This window comes from Cygnus olor, chromosome 9 (assembly GCF_009769625.2).
Source record: "Cygnus olor isolate bCygOlo1 chromosome 9, bCygOlo1.pri.v2, whole genome shotgun sequence".
Classification (NCBI taxonomy): Eukaryota; Metazoa; Chordata; class Aves; order Anseriformes; family Anatidae; genus Cygnus; species Cygnus olor.
In genome coordinates, this window is record NC_049177.1 from 25,134,384 (window position 1) to 25,154,968 (window position 20,585).

Below are 20,585 nucleotides of genomic sequence, written 5' to 3' on the forward strand. Positions count from 1 at the left end.
GCAACGACAATTGTGTGATGGCTGGTTACCGAGTAGGCATTACTCATATAAGTTTCTGCCGGAACAGAAGCTGGAATGAGTTCACATTTTCATGTCTAACAGCAGGGACAACTATCCCCTGCCCCTCCAAACCACTCAACAGCAAATTTATTGATTGGATTTTATTTTTCTCAAGTATTCAGTTAACCCATACGTGAAATATGTAATAAATGAAGTATCAATAAACAAACTATCATTGCTTTGCATTTAGAAAGTTATTTTCCACTGAAATTCTTAAGTTAAATCACAGTAACTTTATACATCCCCTATTTAGCTGTTTTAATAAACAGCTGTATGAAACAGGGATAAAAAGGCAACCCGAAATAGGATTACTTATAGCAATAAAAAGGGAAATAATCTTTGAAGAAATAATGCAAGACCAAATTCTAACTGCATTAAAAAGTAACAAGTCATGGTTTCAATCAGCAGCCAGGCAAGCGTCTGATAATCTCGTGTGTACAGCATATAAATCTGCAAGTGAGACAAATTGCATTTTAATTTATGTACTGAAAAGGTTAACTTCTAATACCCTCTACAAGCTTAAGAAACCAGGAAAAGCATGTTCACTCACAGTACACACTGAGGCCAATGAAGGCACCCTGCACATGGGGAGCTCACCCAGAAGCCCGGCTGTGCAGGGCTGTAAAACATCTCAGAAGCGCGCGGCCTTCCACAATACTATTTGGCAAATCCCTTTTATAAATTCTTTTCCAAGATCACAGAATTCAGTCACTCATATAGGTAAGTGACTGCTGGAACACAGGGTGAGATCAGTTCACATTTCCCTACCCAACAGCAGGGATGACATTACCCCCAAAACACTCTACACCCTATTTTGTGGGGGTTTATTTTATTGTTGTTCTGTTGTTTTTCATTGTTGTTGTTTTAATCAGTAGTGCAGAAGTTCTAGAACGTCCAGAGAGAAAAATGCTTCACTTTTAGAGTCACTTTTGGCAGAGATTTAGATATGATCAATTGCACTCAGTTTATTTTCTTCTTATTATTATTTTAAATCTCTTCTGATGTCCCTTCAACAAAGTTATCTGAAATCAAAGGGGATGAGTTCCATGATAAGCCCACAAATGCACTGACTCATACTGACTTTTAAAAAACAGCCCTTTTGTTCGCAAAGTTATTTATTGAAGTGAATCATTATACGCATATACAATGAAATATTAACTAGAATTTTATTCTGAGATCTTATTAAAGTTTTCTTCAAACAGAACAGTTTTGAATAAAAATACCTAACACACCATAGATAATTGCAAGGTACAGTCTCCTTAGCATACCCCCCTCCAGTACTTACCTAGAGCAGCAGCTTGTAAAGAAATGCAAGTCATAAAAAACCCCTTTCCATACAGTGTATGATGGCACACAGTAATTATATTCCATGGAACACACAGGTATTGACGTATAAATGTTTTAATTAACTTGACAATAAAATGCATAGTAATACTTTGCAACAAGCTGTACATGAGGATCCCACCAGCTTAAAAGATTGACGTAAAAGCACACCAATGGATCCTGCATTTTTTTTAAACAGCCACATTACTGTTATCTAGATGTAGATTTTCATCTAAAAATAGTCATCTCGTGATATGCATTGTATCACGACATCAAATAAATACTTCTAAAGCAGTCACTGCTGTGATTTCCTATCAGGATAGGGAGAAACAGCCTAAAAAGTGGGGAAAAAAAAAAATCAGGAAAAAAGACTTGATATCATCCTGAAATACAGTATTAAATATTTATTTTCATATCATTTGCAAATAAGTAATGACAAATTAATGACAAAATAAATAAAAAAGTAATAAATGTGGTCCCTAAGCAACTGCAATCTCAACTGTTTGTTGAGGTCATCCAAGAGCAAAAGTGCACGGGAGGCAGGAGCCTACCACGACACCGCACTAGGCGGTCTCCTCGCCCAGGAGCAGCGGTTCCACTTCCAGCGCCACCACGCCAGGCTGCCTTTCCTCGTGCTGACGATACAGAACAAACTGCACAGTCACCTGTTATTTTGGGGTAAGGAAGTAATTAACTGGGACACAGAGGCAGCACTTGCAGTACTGGCTTTCAGTGAAAGACGGCAAGCCGCGCAGAATAAAAGCAGCCACCCATTTAGCTCTGGCTCAGACTCTGAGCACCACAGTCCACAGAGGAAAACTTAAAACTTGTTTCATCTAATTCACGTACTGTGGGGTATTATCCATTTTATTTAATCCTAACTGTGGAATTTTCTACATTATCATACAAGCTCTTCCAAATCTTACTTAACACTCATTTTCAGTATTTCTTTATGACAAAACATTTAATCATTTTATTTGCAATACTAAAGAAGGGAAGATACAGGAAAAAATTAACTTAAAACCTCAGCTTTACGGCTCAAATACAAATGAGAATATCCTTTGCTATCTCTTGCCTTCAAGGGTCTTAAGCGTGAAATTCATCAGACGTGCAAGAGGAGCATCATTCACCTGGGGAGCCCACGTGGGGCTGCTGGTAAGGAGGGGGAGTTCGTAAAAACTTCTTAGAGGTGGATCAACAGGGCCTGATCAGGAAACAAAATTCTCCCTCATTTGGTATTGGAAGGCAATGACAGGCCGACAGCTCTATGACTCAGTATTTAATACTGTTTTCAACACAGAATTGTGCAATTAGACATAACTGTTTATTTCTATTGTAAAACAGACCACTGGAAATACTGCTAATCTAAAAAGAATTAACAAGTGTGTACTTGTCCTTTTTCCTGATTATTCCAGCTCTCAAACAAAATTACTGACTTTGAGCATATCTAGCCCTCAAAAAAATGGCGATTTGCACATAGAAAGGATAAGAAATGCCTTACTCCTCAGAATTTCTGATTGTTGAGTTTGATACTTCAGTACTGACCTGGATACCAGGCACTTGGTTTTGATAGAGACACCATTTTACAATATAAAAGTATCATACAAATCTCTCCAGCTGTCCTTCCATAAGGGACTGTGGTGTTTTTTTTTCCACGGAAAATGTTTCAATAGTACAAGACATAGGCATAGCATCTTCCAGAATAGATTTCTTAGTGACAGTACACTGATACGAACTGAGGTGTACCCCCAGCAGCGGGGGCCCAGCAGCCTGCCTTCACAAGGGAACACCACCAGTGGGCAGCGAGGTGGCAATGCTGCCTGGGTGTGAGGCACCGCCTGTGGTTCTTCCTTTCCCCCCCCCAGCAGGGAAGCAGGCTTAAAAGCACAGGGTGTGGAAACGAGAAGCCATCCGTATACCTGGGTACCCCTCCGCAAAGCGCAGTGGATGCTCATCTATGTTCAGCTTTAACTGAGACTTGTTACCGTTACTACTACACGTAAAACCCCACTTTAATTTGAAACTGCATTTCTCTGGGAGGAAATCTGGCATATAAAATTTTGCCAGGAACACTTTAGCCCAGTTAAAATAACTTGGCTGGTAGACAACATTTGTGAGAAGTCTGAGGCTAATGTACATGCTTATTTATAAAAATAAGAATTAAAAATAAAAAGCTTTCTGGGAGGCCTGGATGGAAGCAGAGGAAATTCTCTACAAATTTCTTAGGCAAAGCCCCAAGAGTTGTCCCACTTTCCCAAAGCTCTCCTGCATCCCACCTCTAAGGCCTCCCAGCTAAAGACTAGACAGGATTTCCTTCAGAGACAGCAGATCAACACTCATTACAAGCCCTTCTGCAGTATTATGCAGGAAACTTTAAGAAGAAAATTTAGCAAATTAGTGTTATAGCATATGTAGCTACCACTTAAATTTCCTGCCTTTTTCTTTTTTCAAATAGGCCTTATTGGACTTGCAGCCAAACACCTCCCCAGGTCTTAAAAGCTGCACTGGTAGAAAAATCTGTTGTGGGTTGGGGATCAGATCTGCTGAAATCACACTGTAGGCTGGGGACAGGACTGGGCTGCATTAGCACTTAGCCACCAAGCTGGCGGCAGCAACAGAGCTCTTAATTTTTGTAACTTACCATTCTGATGTGGAATTCACCAAGAAGTATTTCCAGAATGTTGCTGTGGGTTTTTTTTCTTTTTTTAGCATATGTGCTCATCTGGTTGTATTTTTAAAATAAACGCTGGACTGCCAAGACTACTTAATATAGAAACATGCTTGCTGCTCAAGTCTGTGACTTTTTGGGGGAAACTCCAAGGCCTAAGTACGCAGACAGCCCAGAGTGGAGGCGAGAATCAAGCTGACTACTCAAGACCGGTGTTTATGACAGCCACTGAACAAGTTTATCAAATCTGTTTCATTAAACCTACAAACAATTTAATGACAAATCAAATAATGCAATGTTTTTGAGACAACAGCAGGTAGCTACAGGAGTGCAGAGAAGTTTGGCTGGGAAAGTCTTGCTGACTTGTCAGGTCAGACTTACATTCTTTGCAGCGTGTAATTAAATTACAAAGCATGATGTTTTGTAGAAGTATATAATGGATTCCAAGTGCTTGCCCTGCAACTCACAAAAGGTGCTAGATAAAGAGTCCATGTACAGCAGCTTGGCTCTTGCTGAATATACTTTGGCTATTTAGTTACAACCTGGCTACACTTAATGAAAAGAACTACCTGCAGAGTATTCGAACATCACGCTCTGACAATAGGGTGATGTCAAACAAACAAACAAAAAAGAAAGGCAAAAATCTTAGTAAAGGGCCTTACCTGAATCTAAATACAAAGCAGAGTTGTTTGGTTTTGGTGGGGGCAAGGAGAGGAAACAAGCAAGGGTGAAAGAGGATACTTAGAGAAAAGGACAAAGTTTTCCAGAAAAGCCGTGCTAAATTCAGTCTCTTAGACTTTTAGCAGCAGCCAGCACTACATTTCCAAGGGCAGAACTGGTCAAAAACTCAGTATTTTAATACTACATATTTTAAATCCTCATGTACAGGTGAGCCATTAAATAATCATGCACAAAGTAAAGCTCTAGTGAGGTCCACCATGGAACCCTAAGATAGGCAAATATGGACTTAAGCATCTCTCCCAGATAAGGCACCCCACCCCATCAGGCACGTTTAAACCTTGGCCTTCACAGTCTCTTAGAACCATAGAGTGGTTTGGGTTGGAAGGGACCTTAAAGACCATCTAATCCCAATCCCTCTGCCCTAGGCAGGGGCACTTTCCCCTAAAAACCCTTGGGAAACTCCAGCCACCTTCCTCTGCAAAGCAGCGGTTGGAAGGAAACAATTACTGGAAAACAAAATCATGTCCGATTTATAATGCAAACGTGCAACATTATGAAACTCCTTCTTAAAATGAAAAAGAGGACAACTCATACTTTACAAACAACTGCACACTTCCATTATCTATCAAAAATAACTAGCTTATTGTGAGATCAAGTAACTAGCTTTAGACACCGAGGAAACAGGATGACCACGTTATCCCGTTGAAGTAAGCTGAAACCAGCCCGGTGTAATCCTGCACTGAGTAGCACTGGAGCTGCTGTTCCAGCTACGATCGGGAGTCCATTTGGTTCTAAAAATAGTCAATGCCAGCCACGGCAGACGGAAGCAAAAGAAAGAATGCCGCAGCAGACACAGAGTAAGTGAACCCTTAATCCTTCCTTGGACCTTGAGGAATGAGGGCTTATCTTCCACCTAATGAAACTCTGCACACTCTGAGGAATAAACCGTACTGGAATTAGACAATTTCTACAACTACTCCTCAAACCAGAGACTGCTGCACAAATGCTTAATTACGAGACACCTCTCTTGTAGAGATTACAACGTTTTCATTTAAGTCCTCTGTTTTTTCAAAACCCGAGTGGTCCTGCTCTTTTCTTTTCTGGTCTAGGTCTAACATGACATATCGGTTTGTTAGAATTTTGATTTTCTTGCTTGGCAAGAGACAGTAATGAAGGTCTCTTTAAAAAAAATAGCATTTACTTCCATACCTTCAGGGCTTCTCAAAGCTGGAGGTCTGCTTTTGTTTTCTCTTGATTACAAATACTTCATACATTTTCAACTAACACTATATACTTGACTAGATTTCTATAAGCTCCCCAACCTAATTTGGGAGCATCTGCTTTCAATATAATTTGAACTGGAAGACTATTAGCAAGATTGGATTCAGACTCCAATCAAGAGGGAGCTGAGAAATGAATGTCATGTGCACACTGGCACTGCAGTTCCGGGGCTGGGCTCGCAGAGGGGAGAGGTTTGTGGCCAACGTAAAAGTTTTGGAGTACATCACAGAGAGACATCTGCTAATATGCACATAATGTACTGTAAGGGTCATCAAGATCAAATCCTAGGGTTTTTTTTTGGTAAATAAATACTGGCAGTTTTATGTTTCCAGCTGTGGAGAGGAAAAGAAACTTCCACTTCATTTGTGGAACAAAAGGCCTAAGCACTCACACCAGCCACGTGGGCTAGCAACCCTGAAGCCCTGCAGTCTGTTCGTGCAAAAGAAACTACATTGTCTCAAAAGATAAAAATTAAATTTACAAACGCAAGAAGCACAGATGCCTATTCTGAGGGACAGTACCATTTAACAGCCCATCCAAGGCGAGGGTCAGCTGTCCCATCGTCAGGCTAATTGGAGTGGCTTATGAAATTACTTTAATCAGAAAGACAAGGCTGATGCCTGGGAATCATAACTTCTTGAACTGTTCCAGGTAAATCTGGTAAAGAACTTCCTTCTAATATGGAACGGATTAACACAGTATGCTTTAGCATGGTCTTGAAATCCCTCTTCACTCTATTCCATTTCGTACTTGGAGTTAATGGAACTAAGTACCAAGATGTTTTAAGAAACAAAAGTAAAATTCTTACTGCAAGGAAGATCAGAAAGTCTCCTGTTTATACTATTTTAAATGAAAATGCAAGCTAAAGTAACAAGGCAGGTGGCTATAAACACACAATGAACAGAAGAACAGCAAATACCACATTATCATTCACTAGACTTCTAAAGCAAAAGTACAATATTACCATAAATATTTTACTTTTAATTTCTTGATCACAGAATGCTAATGCTCAACGTAGAAAGAGCATGACTAGTAATAACTAAAACATTGTAAACATCTTACATATGTCCCCTGAATTAAGAATAAAAAAAATAGTGTTTAAGTTTGCTCAGAACTTCAAGAAACAGGCACACTAACCTATGTAACTGTGTAGTAGTAGGGCAGCTCTTAGCATGACTGAGTGAGCACAGCTGACGGTTTTCAGAGGCACTCACTGTATCAATGCATCTGATTTTGCCCCAAATTATACAGTTAAGGGTAGCTGCAGCATTTCCTTGTTACATGCTATTTTCTTGAAACAAAGTTTGCCAAAATCTCATTGTCTGTCTGTCACGTTAATGCACTCTTCCAATAGCACTTACAAGTCAGCCAACTTCTCAAAGCTATAATTCTATATTTACATTTAAAAACAAGCAGTCTTGGAGGTGTTTTTTGTTTTTACATTTATCAGACATCACACAGAACAACTATATTTTAGTATACTATGTATCAGCTACAACATTAAAATTAACCTGTGCAGTTCTATGCTACTGTTCTATGTAGCTTTAATGTAGTTATTTTCTATGAACTTAATGTTATAGAAATATTGTTATAGAAAACATATGAATTATTGTTCTGAAAGAAGTTAAGATTTTTTAAAACATGATTAAAAAATTCCACTTAATATCTGATCTACTTATTAACAAGCCCATCCTGAAAAACTCTAGCTGTAACAGCAAAAGGATACAAGAATGTCTAGAAACAAAACTCCAAAGCTCCCAATGAGCCACGGAAGATGGTGTAAAAAGTAGAGAGCTTGGAAAGATTTGGTAGCAGGCATCTTTAAAACAAGGCTCAGTCCATACGTACAGTTTCCCAGCATGGCTAATGCAAACAGCAGGTAAGAGGTGCCTTCCGTTGATCTTCTCCGAAACTAAATACAAAGAAATGTTACAGAAAAAAAAAATGTTAAAACATTCATCGCAGTAGACAGTTATAGATAATTCTGCTATTTTGTGCTATAATACATCCAGAGACTCTCAGACATTCTTTTACATCTCTTCCTGGGCTCTGAATCCTCTGAGCTTAGTATTTTCAGCACGTATCACCAACTGCTATAGAAATTGTTACAACTCTTAGAAGCAGCTCTAGTTAACATGGTATTTATTTATGTAAGTGCAAAGCAGCAAGGATAACCTGCTTCCAAATGATTTTTAGTTCTTAGCAAGTCTGTTGCTCTATCAGTCTGTTCAGAAGAGCCCTTTGAAAATGTTGTGGTATTCCATCTGGGATGGAATAGGTAAAGGGGGCACAGGAATAAACTTGGAAATTAATCATTTACATATTCTGCTAGAATACCTGTATACATTTGATTATGTAAATCCCTTAACATTTTTTCTCCTACAGACTCTTCACTATTGGTATATTAAAAAAAAAGTCAGTAATGGCATCTTTGTGGAAAAGTCTAAAGCTTTAAACTAATTTTCCTCTAATTTTAACTTTTGATCCTGTAGTTGGTTATTTAATTTAGAGTAGTTTGGAGAAAGAAAAGGGGAGATTCCACTTGCTCATGAAACCAATCACACGAAGCATGCTTCTGCTCATGTATCTGATCAAACTGTGTAAAACTGTAAAACTTTCCTCTTTCCTGGCAAATCAGTCCTCTTCTAGCAATTAAAGACCATCATTTTTCCAAAATTCTTACCACCCTCTTCTCTTTTGAATGGAAAAATAAAGCCCTTCATTTTCTTTACCATTTTAGAGAGCCACAAAAGCCAAGCAGGCTTTTGATGTTGAGGGCTCACTGCTAGGAAGAATCCAAAATGTCAAGCAACGGAGAGTATTTTGCAAAATATACAAGTATACTTAGCCAAAAACCTACTTACATTTTTATAAAGCTGAGGAAATCTACTTCCCAAGTAAAACACACAAGATACATAGCCACAAATGAAGCCTGACATTTCAATCATATCAAGAGAAGTCTGAAAAATAAAGGTACATATGTTTTGGCAATAACATTTTCAAGCATTTCAAAGACTCAGAGAGGCCACAGGCTATTATTCTGGACAGAACTCCTTTCAAAGCAGTTCAGGACAGCTCTTCAAATGACCAAAGAGGGCTAGAAAAGGTTTAATCTTTATCTCACAACAATGCACAGTGCTGCGTCATAGCCATGACTAAGATCAAAACCAGTGCCAGGCTTTAGGCTGTCACACTAATGTCAATCCAGTCCTTCTGCTCAAGATGCCTGAACACAATAATTCAAGCCAAAACTAAAAACTGTAGCTAGGGCTACTAAAAAAAAAAAATCATCCTGTCTAGAAAAAGCAAAATACTCATTTTTCAGTTTAAGAGAATTGTTAGTTTTCTCACTCTAGCTGTATTTTGAAAATAAGCTGCCTCCCTGCTGAGCAATGTTGCTGGATTACAATTATTTTACTGGCATTAGTACGAAGGCTGTAAAATTGCTAGAATAGTTTGTGAACTTTCCTGGTGAAGTGACAGCAGCAGCAGCAGCAGGTACAATTGTAATTTTCCACTTTTATTGGTTTCACTTTTCACTGCATAGTCTCTACATGGATGCCCACATTATCTAACACAGGCAGGAAGACAACACGTATACATGTTATTTCACAAAGCAGCACATCCTAATAACTCAAGGGACAGAATAAGCCCAAAACACAGGAAGCTGCTAAAAGAAGCTATTTTGTAACTTTATTTTGAGATGTATGGTACATACTGAAAATGTCCAAATAGCACCACATTTATGATTTCTAAGGCATTGTTAAAAACAGCATCCAAATTTCTTTAAACCTCAGAGCACACAATCCTTTCAAGACACTTACACTGGTTTTTTGCTTGTTTGTTTTGGAATGGAAGCAGGTTAAGAACTTACGTTACTTCTTTCTAGTACTGAACTCTGGTCTTGGTTTCTTATTAGCAGCTGACAGAGTAGGACGATACACAGGGCTATACACAGCAAGATCCACGTTACGCAGAAATTCTTCAGGTTTTTGCTGCCTAGAATGACATACAAACAAATTAGCTGAAAAATAAAAGGTAACTTTAAATTAACAGCAGGTGTTAGCTGCAATATAAAAATGCAAATCTAAAGGTACAATACCAAGTATCTTCTTCTCAGCAACAATGCAAGCCTAAGGAGTCCTCCTCTTTTCCTGGGCTCTGTGTCTGGTCCTGCTCACTGCGCACTGTGTCTTAATGCGCCACCTGAGGGCAGCAGTGCAGGAGCATTGCTACTGAGACAATTTTCACACTCAGTTCATCTCTTATATAGAGTTTCATTTCCTAGTAATTTACTTTTATGTAACAGCTGATAAACAGAAAACTGCTAAGAATAGAATACAACAGTTTCTTTCGACACACTGCAATTTAAAAAAGCAAAAGCAAAGATATTTGAAATTTAGATTTCTTATTTATCTGAAAGATATTTTTGAATTTAAGTCCTCTGCTGGACCAGCATCTATGTCCATGGTTAGCTAGATATGAAACCTTATCTTTACATGCAGAGGCTCACATATGCAAAGATAAAGACTCCGTCTAGTAAGTCCCCATAGACACCTATGAGACAACCTGAAAATGATAAACAATCCTACTGATCTCTCGAGCCATGCTATCTTCTGTATTTAAAAGGTACTGGTAAGCTCCTACAGTCACTGTTACCTGCGGAACAAATTGCTGTATAGCATTAGAAAGCCTGCCCTAAAGACCTGCAACCTGTACAAGAGACACAGGAAGCAATACTGCTGTTTCGCAGGCTTGGAGATGCAAAATTGACCAACTTGCCTGCAGTAACAGGCTATTGGACAGCCCTCTTTTATTGCTTTATTCACGATACCATTTCTCCCTCTCCAGCTGCGCAAAGAGTTGAGCTGAAACGGGCATGGACAGTTATAATGCACAAGAGCCTGCATTTGCTTTCAAGAGCAAGCAGCAGGAAGGAAATATCTTCAGCACTGACCTATCTCCAGGCTTATTATCAGCTCCATATTGAATGAATCTGCTTTATCCCTATTTAGTTTGCTGGACAGGCATCTGTTTCGCTTCAGCTTTTTGTTACCTCCACTGCACCATGGGTTTTAGGTGTGTTTTTTTGTTGTTGTTGTTTCTTTTTGTTTTGTTTAGACTGATGAAATAATGTTTTTGATTTGATACAGAGTGAACATAGCTTTCTGTCTTCCATTTCAGTAAAGGCAGTAGTTTGTTTGGTAGGCTGAATACTACAACTACTGCCAGGATTTTATGAAGCAACTCAAGCAATTTCATTCCCATTAATACTTCTTAATTGTAGGTATGAAACAGGACGCATGAAGATGTCAAGATATTTTATGCTATAAGCAAATAAAGTCACGTTTTAATCAACATGAAGGAAACTGAGCCACACAAAGCAATAATGCTTACTCTCAACTTACACATATAGATAGATAGCTGAAAGTAGGTAGTAAAACCATGGAGCAAGTTAAAATATGGAACCAGATTCCACAAAGCTACAGTATTTTTTTATGTCTATATAAACTGAAAGTACTAGGAAATATGTACAGATATTTTGTGGGTAAAAGGAGGGCAGAAAAGGTGGAGTAGAGAAAGAATAGGACTTTCACAAAAAGACTAAGAAAACTGGAAGAAATAGGCCTGACAACTCCAGGTTGAATTTGTGTACTCTATTTTTAGGTAGTTTTTCTTTAAATGCTATAGGAAACATCACAGTGAAGAATGTGCTACTTAACGGAGAATATTAATTGCTTAAAAATCTTACATTTTGTCATCTTCTGATTCTTGAGCTTATAGTATACATATTGTGAAATCATAATTATATCCATATTAACATAAGAGATGGCAGTGATGGTCTGAAAGAGAAAAATACATTTGCTTGTTCAGTATACAAAAAGTTTAAAACTTTCTGAACTTAACTGTGCTTCATAATAATAACGTGAACAACAAATACCAAGTTAGACAGCAGCAGATGAATGGGATGTAAAGCTTGCGCAATGGTGACATGCTGACACAATCACAAGTGTGTCACTTTGCAGGATGCATGGCACAAATTCCTGCCTGGGCAGACTGATAAATTCTTTCCTGCCCAGAAGCTTAAGTCCACTCTACCCAGTTTCCCAGCACTTTGGAATCTATCAGTCTTGCTTAGTGCCTCCTGCCTCAAGAAGGCAGAACTGACATTCTCTCTTGCCCCTTTACAATGGGGGAGATGAAACTGTTAGACAACATTAAGTTGTAAACTAGATGACAACTCTGTCCACTCTTGGGTCCATCTCCAGCTTGGGAAAACTTCTGTGACTGACACATACATCTTTCTTTCATTAAGAATTGAAAATAGAAACAGTAGACAAGAAAGTTCCAGACACAATTAACAGATCACTGACAACTAAGGCTTCTTCCAGTGAAGTTGGAACTGTATTTTCAAATTTTAACAGATTAACAAGAAAGTTCTAGTTCAAAGAAGCTGTTAAAAAACCAGTTAAACAAACGAACAAACCTCTGCAACCTTACTTTGAAGGTGAAAATTGGCTGATAATTCCCCACTTCATTCCTTACTGAATATAGCCCGGTAAGTCGCTCAAAATGCTAACTGCAAGAGCGAAACGGTTCTGGTAATACAATGGTATCAGAGTAAATATCTGGGAAATTATAATTTGTTTTATAAATAGAATAGAATGTAAGACTATTTTCTTTCCCAGTACCTATTACACTGTGCAATATTACATTATCCTAGAGGTTAAAGAGACAGTCGAAAAGTATGTATCAAAAAGTAGAAATATCAACAGATTACCTGAATTGGGAGTTGATTTGTTAAATAGCAGCCTATAAAATTTGTAAGATCTCCAGCTATCCAACACAGCAGAAAGCCCAAAGACAGCGCTTGATCCACTTTTCCATTCTGACAGGCAACGTAAATTTGACTGGCACAAATTCCAGAAGTAATTATAAAATATTGTAAGCCAAAAATGTTTGACAAGCTTGAAAATACATTTTTCAAAATCTGAATAAAGAAAAATTAAAGCTCTTAACCACAAGAGACCCATCACAGCAATACCCCACTTACAGTTTGAATGAGAACTCAGATTCACTACCGCTCACCATGTCTTACTCTCATGTAAGAAAACCTGAAATCACAACCTCCTTACAGCTTGTATGAGTTCTTTTTTTGTGTGTCCTGCACTGAAGTATCGTTTTCTGGACACCAGAACTATGCCATCATCATTTCATATTCCTCTGCCGTAAGTACTAGCCTTTAAGATACCAAAAGAAGAAAAACACTTATTTAACACAGAAGTGCTAAGAATGAACAAAGCTCCTGTAAGAGCTGACAACTGCACTTATGCTTCCAAATTGGAGAACTGTTACTCAGATTCATAACAGGGGCTATGAAGCAATCCCAAATTTGAGTCCATTAGACATGTCTTGACGAATTCCATACCCACAAACACGACACTTTTAATGTATGGTCCCTTTTCAACTAATATTTCAGAATCTCAACAGCTTACTAAGAGTGTTTTTATTTTGCTTGATTTCCATTGCACTTTTATAAGTTCAGTAAATTATGTTTCCCTTATGGGGACAGACTTTGGAGTCGATCCCATTTTGTTTCAGGCATTCTCGTCTACTAGCAGCATTTCTGCTTTTCTTTTGCCATTTCCAACCTACGTTTGAAATCTGAACCCAGTGCCAGTCCACCAAACAACTGATTTAGCACTACCAAAGTGCTAACTCATGTGCTGTTTTTTCTGACCTTTTCTGAGTCCAAACTTTGATGGCAGGAGCCAGCACAACAGTACTGGTGGCATGGCATGTGGTTTAAATAAACACCGAGCCAGTTTTTGCAGCAAGTGTGCTGCATGTGCACACATCTCAGGGTGGAGAAGATAAGAGAGAAGAGGTGATTTATTCTCATTTGCTCTAAGTGGCAGAGATTAGTGTCAAGTCAGTACAACAGAACAGTACATCAAGCTCATTTGTCAACCACCAAATATTGTTCTAAACATGAACAACGTGCTTCTCTGGCATATTATATCTGTATTATGCAGATAGAGAAACATATCCAAGATAAACTAAAAAAAGGCAGCTTGTGAAAAAGGCTTCAGGCAAGATTACTCATGTCTCAGTCTGAGGACTGCCTAAGACTTTAAACTTACGGTAGTGCAGCAAACAGAAAACAGACAATGGAAATCAGTCCTATGACAACGCTCCAGTACTCCCACGCATTCTCAACACATTCTTCCAGAAGATGCCAAATCCATGGTGTTCCATTTATACACAGTCTCCTAGTTTCTATTGGGGAGATATTGAAAGCATGTGTATACAGCTGGGAAGCCATCATTTCTGGACTGAGATTCAATTTCAGAAGTTTATTTCTGCCTCCATTTTTACCCCATGCAAATCCGCAAATCTGTTTACCAATGCTGAATATCCGCTGTGAAAAGACCTCTGCATCCAGACGGATGCTTGATATCGCAGTTATTTCCAATCTCATAAATGAACCTGCCAAATTCAAAGAAATAAATATAGCCAATGTGAATAAGACATTAACCATAAGATGCTTGATCATATTTATTGCTTACAGAAAAGAAGTTAAGACTTCCAAGAAAGAAAAATACTTTGTAGCCCATCGCATTCATTAACCCTTGACAAATATGCAACGCTCCAGCTGTTTATCACTGTAGCATTTTAGCCTGAGCCTGTGTTAGAGAGAGGTGCCAGAAATCTGCTACAGGGTAAAGTAAACACAGCCATTTATTTGCACTTAAGACCAAAACTCTGATTTTCACATTCAACATCATTGCAATGAAGCAACAGTGCTTTCTTTAACAGTATCCATCCTGAACACTCTATTCACACTTATGGAACATAAATTTAATGATCTTTTATACGCAATTAATTTCCAGCTAAAATTATGAAAGAGAAGTTATTTATTACACAGATTGCAGACAAGCTCTAAGGTCTACTTGAATATGTAGCCCAATCAGCCTAATTAGCGATTCAATATAGTGTCAAACAGCTTGTATTATTTAATACTTCAGAGGAAACAGGGAAAGCATGAGAAGCCTCATAAGGTGAATGTATGGTATTTCCACTCCCATCCCACACAGAATGAAGCAGGTGAAGTAAAAAAAAAGCTTAAGTTTTGAAGCACAAGGTCTTTCTGACCTTAAAAAATATCTTCTCATAGCTAATTATAATAATTCTGGATATTTATTGTTCTTCCTACTGAAATATCCACCCTATTGAACATCTTTTTTTTTTTTTCCTAAAAGGCTAACCACTATAAAATTGAAGAAAAAATTTTTAGCAAAAATGCAGAATTATCTGTGACTATTCCTTGAGATTTACTGCTGACAAAAAAAAAAAAAAGCTGCTTTCCCATTCACTGTGATGATACTTAGGTTCTCCGAGGGTTAATAATTTCCCATGCAGAGAAGTCTCAAATCAACTAGCTATGAAAAAAAAGCCACAGCATATTTAAAAAATTAAATATATATATGTATTGTATTAATAGGTTCACCTGTTTAGTACTTAAAGCCAGATGTCAAATCAGTGACAAGAAAGACAACGAGAATTTTTAAGACCATTTGGGAACAACTCAGAAGCACAGCAAGTTCAGAAACCAGGAAGAAGTAACACTGAGGCATAAGGGCATCCTCCTAGATGTGACTAAGTATCTTGAGGACAACAGTCCCCAACGGCCTCATGTTTGTGGCAGGAATTTTGATGTTTGTAACACCATGTGCCTGGGAAACGGACAGGGCTTGGAAGGGCTCAGCTTTCTACCCTTCCTACAACACAACATGTTGGAACCACTCTCATTATGCAAACTACATTCAAGCCTTGATGAAGGTTCACAGCATTAGTTTTCGCAGAGCATCATTCACTGTGATGTTAGGACTCACTTTGCTAATCATCAGGAAATCTTTTTTCTTTCCAGACTTCAAGTATCTGCGGTGCTGAAACAAGTTTTCTGCAGAAACTGGCTGCCTCTCAAGAGAGCTGTCATCATGGGACCTAAACCACATAAACAATAAAAGAGAACATGTTTTCATACACTGAGAATTCATCTTAGTCTATTAGATATATTTAGCTTATACTGGAGAAGTTATTAGACTTTGTAGTCATCTTTGAAAATATTTTTTAAAGTTAAAAAAATTTATCTATGAGTAATGTTTAAAGTAAGCTTCCCGTTCTGGTACTCTGAAGCTGAACAGGGTGTTACCATCCACTAAAGAAGCGAAACAAAGTACGCACGCTACTTTGGCAGGTTTTAGGCCACAAACTTTCAACTATCTATAAACACTGTAACAATAAACATGCAAATTTTATTAGGTTCAGAAAACACTGCACCTCAACTTCATCCCAAAACGACCCTTTCAATATATGCAAAACATATTAGACATTAAAAAAAAAAAAAAAGGTTGAATATGGTATTCAAAACTATGCCTGAATGTCATGACTGCAGTTTGACTCATGCATTAAAAGTTCTCTTAAAAAAAAAAATCACAGACTATGGGGTAAGAAGTCTAAATGAGGCAATTCAGACTCAGCCACCTGACTTAGGCTATACCCTGCTCCAAAACCCTGCAGCTGTTACAGAAAACCAAACAGTTTAAGAAGTGGTAGGAGTTAGGCCACTTACACTTCCCAGATGACTGCAGACTTGTGCATTGGCCTCCTGCCACATGCTGCACTTAACACATTTAAAGCACGTGGATATTCTTGGGTTGCTATTCCTTAACATTTATACAGCAGGATAACTTCTGTGCTGCTGGCCCTTGAGACTATACTTTTAGTCTTAAAATAATTGTGTGGTTTTTTGTTTTTTAATCCCCAGCAAAATACTGTGCCCCTATACCAAGAACAATTTCATCCGTGGGTAGAACAATGGGATGCTGTCAACTAAATGTATCTGCCACAAAGCCCTTCTTACTTCTCTTTTGTTGCATGAAATGCTTTGCATCTGAAAACAGGATGAGTTTGCCATGACATTTCTTTTCTTCCTATAATCATAGAGTTGGTGAGAAAGGAAAATAAAAGGTGAGTTATGTCCCTGTAAAAAATTCACACGTGCAACCCCATTCTTACATTACTGCCCAAACAGCATTTTCTAGCATTTGAAAAAGTTGTAGTAAAGGTATTATTTATTATTTTCAATGAAGTGTTAGCCCAGAAGCTTGACATCATACCTTTCTGAAAAGGCTTAGTGTTTGTCTAGCTAGAAATAAAACCATTGTGGTTTCAGATATTTAGTTATAAGGAATCAGTAGCTTGAGACTTTGCTTTGGACAACTCCCTTACTTTAATCCCCTATTACATAATAAAGATGCCTGAACAGAAATAAATAGTATTTTAACAGTGAAGTCCTCTTCATTAAGAACAGCTCCACGGTGCGGAGGAGGCAAAACATGCTTCTCCTGTAAGTCTGGAGACTTGCCACAGCCGCTCTGCCCCTCCAGCAGCCAAGTTGCTGCAAATACCCGTGTGCTCCGACCACGGCAAGCGCTGGGGTGGCAAGTAACGGGTCGCTGCGAGTAACGCGTAACGATGTCGGATGTGTGTGTGCAGCTGGCACTTTTGCAAGTTCCTTAGATAGCAGCTGGTAACAGCCTGAAATCCAAAAGGATGTTCAGTTGTGTAGTGTTCATAATTTAATTATTAGTGTGGGTAAAAAAGAAAATTAAAATGAGTTAAGCTAAGGAGTAACTGGGAGCTTCTTCACGCGCTCCCGAGCATTAACCCGTTCATCTACCCCTGGCTCTAGTTCTTCTGTAAGTGCATCTTCCCACAGCCCCAGCTGTGAATATTGCATTCTCAGCGCTGATGATAAAGCACGGCCAAATCGACCCCATAAACCGAGTCCAGTTCTCACAGAAAGCTTCCAGCTTATCAAAGAAAGAAGAAAAAGGAGAGATAAAGAAGCGCCGTCCCAAAGAAGCGCCCAGCCCCAGCCCGACCGCCTCGGGCAGCCGCAGCCCTTCGCCCTCCCCGTGCCCAGCCCGGGCCGAGGGGAACAGCCGGGGCCGGGCAGCTCGGGGGGGCGAACAGCAGCGACATGGGGACAGCAGCGACAGCGGGACGGCCGCCACCGGAGGGGACAGCCCCGGGTGCCCGTGCTGCTGCAGGCGCCCCCCGCCCCGTGTAATGGCGGCCTCGCGGGGAGGCCGGGACGGGGCCGTGCGGGAGGCGCGGCGAGGACACGAAGCGGGGCGGACACCGACCTGGCCACGGCTGCTGCTGCTCCGCGGATCCAGCTCGGGCTCGGCCGGCCCCGCGCCGAGGGCCCCGGCACCCAGCGGAGGGAGGCAGGCAGGCAGGCAGGCGGCCGCCCGGCCCTGCCGGGGTGACGGGGAGGCCGGCGGGCAGGCAGCCCGCCCGCACCCCACCGCCCCTCGCCGCCATCAGCAGCCGCAGCGGCGGGGCCCGGGCGCCCTCTGCGGGCGGCCGCTGGGGCTGCGGAGCTGCCTGCAGGGGGAAAACTTCACCGTGGGGGCGCAGGAGCTGGGCTCGTTAGGGTGGAAAATTGGGGATTTTTGAAGGCCCGGGTGGTTGTTTCGAGAGTGTGCCCCCCTCTTGTGCAGCACCGCGGCTTCCAGGTCTGCCTCCGTGTTGTACGCACCAGGACAGTCACCGTGAGGGGTGAGTCTCTGAGCAGAGGAGCAATCTGTTGGGTGGTCCAAGCAGTCCATAATTCCATATTGCTCCATAATTCCGTGCTGCTCCATGGCTTGCCTTCAGCTGGAGCACAGGTTCATCCACAAGGGTGTCCTCCCGGCCCTTGAGAAACACAAGCTGAGGTCCCTGGAAGCAGAAGTTAAATCTGGGCAAGATTCACTTCACGGGCAAATGCTCTAAACGCACCTTGGTTTTCTGGAGGCTTCTCTTTCCCCCAGAGGCTCCAAGGTGCAGACCCAGGCTGTCCCTGCAGAGCTGGCCATCTCCAAGAAGCTCCTGTGTGGGCTCTAGTCAGGTTCTGGGTCTCCCTCTGAAAACTGGGAAATCGGCATCTAATCCCCAGTGACTAAAAGCTAGGTTCAACCCAGAATGAAGAGCAACGCACAGTCATTTACTGCAGGGCTGAATGTGATGTGCCCTTTGCAGGCCTGGCCTTTGTCTGGGATGCAGCCACGACCTTCCTGCTGCCTCCAAACCTGCCCTTTTTACTGCTGAGTTAGTGCCCCTTGGACTCGCTGCCTGCTGGCGGCTCTCAGACGCTGCCTTTTAGTTTAATTGGTAATGGCAGGTAGTGATCCAAGAGACAAGAAGTCTAATGAACAATCCTGGGATCTTCACAGGACATGCACTTTTAGGCATGAATATTTTAAAATATTTTGATAGGAAGGAATATTGTATAATTTACTGAATTTTTAATAGAATTTTGCTTTTATTCTCATATAGGCTCATCATTTCTGTAGTTACTGCAGCCTAGCTAATAAACACAGGGTTGGGAGACTGATTAAAGGAAGGGTTTGGGTATCTGTATTGTTCTGGTTTAATTGCTGCTCAAGCAATGATTCAGTGTTGTTTTTGGCAGCTGAGCAGCATTTGTCTGGCACTGTGAAATTCCCCGCTTATGTCCACAAGGCTCATCTGTTGCTGACTCGCAAAGGCATGCAGATTTATATGCTTTTATAATGTTAATTGTAAAGGAAAATGAAAACTAGCAATTTAGGTGCGGAAAAGCACTGTTATGATACCTCTAAAATGCTTCTAGAGGCTAGAAAATCTTTCCAGAAAGAGAGCTTGAAATTCATAGGTTTATCCAGGCCAGTTGCTGCTTCTGTTTCTAGAACATATGTATGTTGTATGTCATGAGCTGCATCTTATGACACCCACTTTAAAAAGTGAATAAAGAGAGGGTAATGTGCTGAAAGACAGCCAATTATTTCATAAATGTAAACTACACTAAAAAGTGATGTACGGCATTATATATTTATGGATACAATTTTGTTCTACTGTCACATAACAAAATGAATAATACATTAGTCCAAGAACTTGTCATTAAGTGAACTTCTTTGTTGCATTGCCATTAAAATAAAGTCCTTGGTCTGTGTATATGCATGACATTAACCCTTTTCTGGGAGTACAGTGTAGTGTGAGTGAAGGTACTATGAGACTGTAAATTTGAAGTAGATTTTATAATTTTTAAGGTGAAAGGATTCTAATGAGATTCATCTAAGATTTGAAGACATTCAGGATGGTTTTACAACTCTTTTTCTGTTAATGAGATGTGATAAATGGAATTAATATTGAATATTATTTGGACAAGAAAATGCTGTTCTTTTTGACAGTCTCTATTATCTGAACATTTTTGTAGAAACCAGTTGGAAAGAGAGAGTTCCTTTGCAAGAATTAATGGGAAGGTGGATTCAGGGAAGACTTATTTAAACATTAGAAAACTTCCAGGTAAGACTAAAAGTTCTGCTTGATCAGATTTAACTGTAGAATATCAAGCTATTTTGTATTTTAAGTATTTAAGTATTTTAAGTCAAATTAAGTATTTATTTTTTTTCCAAGAAGTCAGAGGATTTATGGTCTGATGAGGAAGACTAAAGGGGTAATCAGTCTTGGCGATTAG

At 39.9% G+C, this 20,585-nt stretch overlaps 1 protein-coding gene across 5 annotated transcripts; it reads right to left on the reverse strand.

Moving 5' to 3' along the window:
• Positions 1-1,157: 1,157 nt before the first annotated feature.
• On the reverse strand, positions 1,158-18,400 carry LOC121074653 (lysosomal amino acid transporter 1 homolog). 5 transcript variants are annotated; one of them, XM_040567022.1, is made up of 10 exons: positions 18,229-18,400; positions 15,910-16,021; positions 14,420-14,503; positions 14,158-14,293; positions 12,795-12,924; positions 11,766-11,856; positions 9,888-10,012; positions 8,878-8,973; positions 7,740-7,925; positions 1,158-2,048 (listed from the first exon to the last, which is right to left on the reverse strand). In XM_040567022.1, exons 3-10 carry the CDS (start codon positions 14,493-14,495, stop codon positions 1,947-1,949), a joined length of 942 nt encoding a protein of 313 aa, XP_040422956.1. In that variant the 5' UTR covers positions 14,496-14,503; positions 15,910-16,021; positions 18,229-18,400; the 3' UTR covers positions 1,158-1,946. The 5 variants fall into 5 exon arrangements, with proteins under 5 accessions (XP_040422956.1, XP_040422955.1, XP_040422953.1 ...); XM_040567021.1 differs by having other exon boundaries at positions 14,393-14,503; positions 18,229-18,385; XM_040567019.1 differs by having other exon boundaries at positions 1,158-1,717; positions 1,935-2,048; positions 14,158-14,503; positions 18,229-18,341.
• Positions 18,401-20,585: the final 2,185 nt, after the last annotated feature.